The 7072-nt window shown below is 43.8% G+C and overlaps 1 protein-coding gene across 3 annotated transcripts in view; it reads right to left on the bottom strand.

Moving 5' to 3' along the window:
• KSR1 (kinase suppressor of ras 1) overlaps window positions 1-6838 on the bottom strand; it is a 157425-nt gene extending 150587 nt beyond the window's left edge. The window contains exon 1 of one of the 3 annotated variants that reach the window (XM_025041576.1): window positions 6736-6838. In XM_025041576.1, the coding sequence (XP_024897344.1) occupies window positions 6736-6831 (96 nt within the window). In that variant the 5' untranslated portion in view covers window positions 6832-6838. The remainder of the gene's footprint in view (window positions 1-6735) is intronic. The other 2 variants (XM_025041574.1, XM_025041575.1) reach the window with 2 other exon arrangements.
• Between the last annotated feature and the right edge of the window lie 234 nt (window positions 6839-7072).

Here is a 7072-nt window from a genome sequence, read left to right as displayed (position 1 = left end):
AAGAAAGAACGAGAGAGAGAGAGAGAGAGAGAAGGAGGGAGGGAGGGAGAGAGAGAAAGGAAAGAAAGAAAGAAAGGAAGAAAGAAAGAAAGAAAGAAAGGAAGAAAGAAAGAAAGAAAGAAAGAAAGAAAGAAAGAAAGAAAGAAAGAAAAAGAAAGAAAAGAAAGAAAGAAAGAAAGACAAAGGAAGAAAGAAAGTAAAGAAGAAGGAAGGGAGGGAGGAAGGGAGGGAGGAAGGGAGGGAGGAAGGGAGGGAGGAAGAAGATGGAGGGCAGGGATGCAGACCTCTGTATCAGTTAGGGTCCTGGCAGGAAACAATTCACTCAGATGATTCAACTGACCTCAAGCAAGGAGAGACTTCCAAGTAGAGGAAACAAAGAAGGATGTGGGCGCCCAGAGACAAGGCATGCTGGGTAGGAGTGGTAACTCCTAGTGCAGAAAAAGACAGGGGAAGAAATAGTGTCTGTGAACCAGGAGAAGGGGGCAGCCCAGAAGGACTTGTAGGCACAGGGGACACAGCTCCTGCTTAAGACACGGTGCAGAAGCAGCAGTGAGGAAGGGAGAAGGAAGAACACCCAACCTCTCTTTCTTTCAGCCTGTGGCTCTCCTGCTTTTGCCTCTCTTCGGCAGAGCCCATTTGGGAGTATTCTAGCAGGAGAATCCAGGTGATGCAGTACAAAAGGGTCACCCTCCCAGGGCTCAGAGTGGAACACAAATGAGCAGAGAACAGATCTTAGATGGGAGGTTGACCAGCATACCTTCCCTTGACCCAAAATGCCCTTCCAGCTTCTGCCCCCTTTCTCTGCTAACCTTCATAACAAAACTTCATGGAAGGGTTGTCTACACTCAACCTCTCACATGCTTTCCCCAACCTACTAGTCTAGTTTTGGTCTCCATCATACTGCCTAACAACCTTTCCCCTGAAAGTCTTCTTTTCAAGGTCACCAGTGGCCTCCATGTTCGCAAATCTAAGAGACAGCTTCTCAAGCACAGCGCCACATCCTCCTTAAAACAATTTTCATGCTGCCCTGTTTGCTTCCTTTATCCACCTTATCAACTTATTTGGTTTATGGATTTATTTCCTTGTCTATCTAGACACTTATTCTCCAGGTCTCTTGCTCATTCCTATATCCTCATACTTAGAACAGTGCATGGTACATAGTAGGTGCTAAATAAATAGTTGCTTAATGAATGGTCAGGAACTCTGCGAATGTCACATAGCAAGATATAGTCAATAATTTAAGAACACTGTATTGCTTTTGCAAGAATGAATTTCCTGACAGGCATTTCATTATTCTACCGGGTCTTTCGAGAGAAAATTTCTTTCCTATTAAATTTATACTCACATATATTATATGTATACATGAAATTAACTTGAGCAGAGAATTTGGCAATATAGATTTGGAAGTAGATGAGATCATATAATTCCACAAAGTGAAGACTCAGAATGAGATCATCTCTTTGCCCTCTCTGGTTCTAGCCTCCACAAAGCAGCATGAGGAATGGTCAAGGACCAGTGCTACAGAATGAGGTTTATATTTCGTTTCTAACCCTCATTGACGATGTGACCTTAAACAAGTCACTTTATCTCTCTGAGCCTTGAGGTTCTCCTGTGCAAATTGCCAGAGTAGGGCTGTCATAGGGATTAAGTGAACAATGCATATAAAGCCTTCAACCTCTGAGCCTGGCATGTGTGAGCACATTGTAACAGTACCCATCATTTCCATAGCTGTGATATGATTTTCCAATTCCAGAAGCTTCCCAATGATCACAGCCCGCAAAACAGAGTGATGAACATGGGTTGAGAGTTGAGTGGAGGGCTGTTAGGTCTTTCTGGCAGGTTGTTTGGAAGGGGATGGGAAGTGACTAGAAATTAAACATAATGTAATATCCTTTCCAAGGTCAAAGCATTGAAAAGATTATGGTGTCTGCTCCCACAAATATGAGCTAAAATAAAATAACAAACACAAAATGCATGTATGCTAAAATGAAAACAGCTGCTTTTTAGATTTTCTGATTGTGTAATTCTAGATAAATTCATTGAAGCTGAACTCTTCATTTCCCAATGCTCTTGCTGTGTTGCCTGCCTCCAAGTAATCCAGCACACATCCTATCCCAGGTTCAACAGTTCTCAGGATCTGAGCCCCAACAGATACTCCTCACAACTGTAATATAATTAATGATAATGCTAATGTATTGTGCTTGTATTGTCCCATTGTTCTTGAGATTCTTTAGAGTCCTTTCACCCATATTAGCTTGCTTTAACTCCACATCTTCCAGAAGTGGTTGGTAGCTCCATGGATTTAAAACCAGAGAAATTAAGTGATTGTCAGGGATTGCCCCACATTCATGGAATAACCAAAAATGTAGCTTAGGTCCCTGGACCTATCCAATCACAAGCCAAATGACTTTCAAATTACCCTTTGCCTGGATACCACCCACTCACCTTTTACTCATACAATCCAACTCACCACTCAAGACTCAGAAGCTGCCTCTTCCTAGGAGCCCTCCCTCACCTCCGGTCTGGCCCAGCTCACTTCTTCCAAGCTAACAAAATCCTTAGTGCTTGCCCCCAGCCCCATAGGACATCCCTTCCTCAAAACACTTTCGTTTCCTGATCTGCCTCCTGCACTGGACTGTGAACAATCTGAGGGAAGGGATCTTTGCTCATAGCACAGTTGCTCCAAAAGGTTTGTGGTTCGTTATTGAATTAAGTGAGCCAATTTTATTAATATAGGGATATTTCTCAAGCTGGATTTAATATCCTGGGAGGACTTGTTTTACCGGAAATAGAGGCAGCACTATCCCCATCCCAGGCAGAAGATAGAGACTTGGAAAGGTTCCCTTCTGCCACCTCTACTTACCCATAAACACAACACCCACCCTGATAACTGTGGTCCTTGAAATGCCACCCTTTGAGAATAGCTTATCATCTTCTACTGACATTCTTATTCCTCTAGATGGAACTAGAGTGAGGTGGGTGGATAGGGCTAGTAAAGATATTAATTCCTATAATTATTTACATACCTGCAACTATTGTACGCAATTCATGGAAGCTGAAATGCGGCAAATCTGCGTCTATTCCCTGTGCCCTGGGCATCTGAGAGGGCTTTAAGGCTCAGGAGAATAATATGAGGTCACATTTCTGTTTAATAGCACAATTACAAGCACTTGCAACGCTTATCCTCCTTAATCACCGTCTTCAGCTCTGTCCCTGAGAATGTCTAGGCCTCCCTTTTTGGAGCCAAGTCTGTTTGCATAAACCTGCTGGGTCAGCAATGTGCCTCAGCCAGCCCTGGGTGCCAGGCTCCTGGACGATCTGGCCAAGAAGGGATCCAAACCTCCCCTAGATACTCTCGCCTCCCAACTAAGACCAGCAGACAAGGGTTAGCAATTCTTTAGAGGAGTCAGGGATGAAGTGCTTATTTTTAGCTAATATGTACTGAGCACTTACTACGTGCAAGGTACTGTTCTGAGCACATTTAATGCATAATCCTCACACCTACCCTATGAGGGAAGTGCTGTTAACCACTAATCCCTAGTTATCACAAGGAAACTGAAGTACAGGAAGATTAACTGCTCCTTACTGGCTAATCTTTCTCAGTTTCCTTTCTGTCTCCCTCATCATCCAATCTCTAATTGTAGAGGCCTGGGACAGGTAAGCCCTCCTCTCTGGGCTCACCCTGCCGGCTCAACTATAAGCTGACCTTGCCCCCAAGCTCCAGGTCCCAGCTGCCTCTCCACATCTCCATGTGGATTTCTAACAGACAAATTCAAACTCTGTGTGTCCCAAACAGAGTTCCTGATCCCTTCACCCTCACTTCACTGCTTCCACAGTCCTCCCCCATTAGCAAATCCTGTTGTCTAGACTTGAAAAAAACACACACGCGTGCACGCGCGCACACACACACACACACACACACACACACACAGGATTTAGCAGGCTCCAATCTCAGCACATGGGCTGGGGCCACTGTGTAAAAAGGGACAGACATGGTTCCTGTCCTTGTGGAGATGACGTTTTGGTAGAGGGAGACAGACAATAAACAAGGAAACAAGAAAGCACCAGGATATGCTCGAAGAGTGAAAAGTGCTTTGGAGAAAAGAATACTCAATAATTTGGTAGATTCTGGTGGTGTTTGATCTGCGCCTTGGAAGATGAGGAGTCACCACATGGGGATATGGGGTCAGGGAGCAAGGAGGCGGAGGAAACAGCACATGCATAGCCCCTAGGACAGGAACAAACTGGGCATATGGAGACTTCTCAGGAGGCTAGAAGACAGGTCATTGTAGGAGACTGGATTTACTGAGTGCCGTGGGCAGCCATAGACAGAGGGCTGTGAGCAAGTTGGAGGAGCCCTCCTACAGCTTGGCCACGGTGGAGGCCAGAGCGATTTAAAAGGTAAAGCAGAAATCTGAGAGCAAGAATAGAAGCAGGAAGAGCAGTTGGAAAGCTACAGAAATTTACTGTGAGACAAGAGACACTTTGAGAGACGAACAATGGCCAGGCCACATATAAAAACAGAACTCTACAACCTGCAACAACCAGCCCAGAAAGCCAAACCACAACCCTGCAGCAATTGGCTCCAAATGGTCAGACCTCAGTCAGTAACTGCCAGCTTCCCTAATTTTTGCCCCCACTTCCAATTTAGGACCAACTAGTAAAAGCTAAATATGCTAAGATAATGAGGTCAAAAGAGGTGAATGTTCTTCATTTAATAAATATTGCCAAACTGCTCTCCAAAGAGCTCATGACAATTTTTGCCAATGAATGTGAATGAAATTCCTGTTTACCCACACTCTTGCCAAGATTGGGTATTGTCAATCATTCTAACTTGGTCAGTTCTGATAGAATGATTATATTGTATTATTGTTTTAATTTGCATTTCTTAGAATACGAATAAGGTTTTTTTTTTTCATATTCTTTGCCCGTTTTTTTCTGTGGGATTTTTTCCTTTTGATTTGTAAGCATTCTTGATGTATTTACAAGAATTAGCTGCCTGTCTTATTTAGGTGTTACAAATATTCTTCATGAATTTGTTTTCTTTCTTTATCTTTATTTTTGCCCTATAAAGGTTTAGAATTTTATGTGATCACGTGTAGTAACTTTTTCAAATTTTTTGTGTCATGCTTATAAAGGCCCTCAATATTTTAAAATTAGTTTCTAAAACTCACTTGTCTTTTTTCTGGAACTTTATTGGTTTTGTTTTCTTACATGTAAATATTCCAAAATCTTTGAAGCATCTGAATTCTTTGGTGTTGAGAGATAGAGATCCAGTTTCTCTTAGGAAATATCTATTGAATGAATGAATAAATGAATGAGACATTCTCCAGCCCTAGGTAAAGTCAGTAGCCTCCTGAGAGTTTAGAACAGATGATTAATAAAGTTGTTCACTCAACAAATATTTCCAAACCATATGCCAGTGTGGTGGAGTGCTTGTAACTCCTACAGTCATTGGAGGAGACAGACATTAGCCAGATAGTACCAATGGATGTAAAACCTTTATAAAGGAGACTTGCGCTCAGGGAGAGTATATAATAAAGGAACCTGCCCTAGCCTGGGAAGTCAAGGAAGACATCACCGGTTAGGGAAGATTTTTGGGACATGCTCTCAGTATCAGTGCCTCTGAGAAAGTGAAGGCAGCGGGACTGGGCAGGGAGGGAAAAGTCTCAGCAAGTTCACAGGGAGCTCTGGTGTCTCGGCAAGTTCACAGGGAGCTCTGGTGTCTGAGCAAGTTCACAGGGAGCTCTGGTATCTGAGTTCACAGGGAGCTCTGGTGTAGAGATGGTCATTGAGAGTTGCCCTGAATTAAGGCAAAGGATTTGGGCCTCCATGACCTGCCCCTCTTTTCCTCCAATGCACTAGACCAGGGGCCCCCAACCCAAAGGCCATGGACTGATACTGGTCCATGGCCTGTTAGGAACCGGGCCGCATAGAAGGAGGTGAGCGGCGGGCGAATGAGCCAAGCTTCGTCTGTATTTGCAGCCATCCTCAGCGCTAGCATCAGCTCCACCTCAGATCATCAGGCATTAGATTCTCACAGAAGCACCAGTCCCTGGTGCCAAAAAGGTTGGGGACTGCTGCTCTAGGCAGTGAATGTAAGCTGCCAGGAGGCAGTTCCTTTCTGCTAGGGTGTTTCCCAGAAAGAGAGACTCTTCTTGAGTGTCAGCCTCTAGCCCCTGGGGGAATGAGGGCCCCTGTCATGAAGGGGACTTCTGGGTGACACATCACAACATCCGCTTCAGAAGTCTTCTCTAAAGGAATGGGAGTGGACCTTGAAGATGGGCAGAAGAGCAGGAGTTAACTAGGAGAAGGAATGGGGGCTTTATCCAGGGGCAGTATGCTTTCTCTAGCACAGTGCCATGGGAAACCACTGTGTGGGCCGGGGAAGGAAGCAAGGAGACCAATTAGGACATTTGATGAATAGGTTCACAGAATACATTAAAATCTGGATATAAAGATGCATAAATTAGAAATACAGAAAAGGCAAGTCTCTTAATAACCCCTAATAAGCCCTTATAGACGACTATTAATGTTTTAGCGTATTTCTTTTCCATCTTCCTTCTCTGCATATTCTATTAAAAAGCTAGGATCTTCCTGTAGATATGATTTGATTTTCTGCCTTTTTTTACAAAGTTCTTCCTATGCCTTCACTGTTTCTAATCACAAAAATAGGAACTGCCAATTACACAGAATTCAGAAAGCACAAATTTTAAAAAGAAAATGAATACCCACCATCCTTCCTCCCAGCTTTGTCCATTGTTGACACCATCCAGATTCTTTGTTTTGCATATCTTTAGCTTGCTTCTTAAAGAATGAGACTTCAAACATCACTTATCCTTTTTCTTTGACATTCCTGGGCTGAGAGTCAAGAGCCCTGGGCTCCAGGCCCAGGTTAGACATTAATAGTTGTAAGTCTCTCCCCTCCCCTCCCCTTTCCTCTCTGTCTAGAGTGCTGAATTGTGCATAATGGCTAAATCCTTCCAGCCCAGATTTACTATAATCAGGAAGGATGGGAGGTCAGCAGGCCCCAGAGCTGAAGTGGGGGATGGAGCGAAGACCCAGAAAAGAG

The sequence above is a fragment of the Pteropus alecto genome, unplaced genomic scaffold (genome assembly GCF_000325575.1).
Source record: "Pteropus alecto unplaced genomic scaffold, ASM32557v1 scaffold98, whole genome shotgun sequence".
NCBI lineage: Eukaryota > Metazoa > Chordata > Mammalia > Chiroptera > Pteropodidae > Pteropus > Pteropus alecto.
Note: the sequence above shows the minus strand (reverse complement) of the source record. Positions and strands in the feature narration are given on the sequence as shown.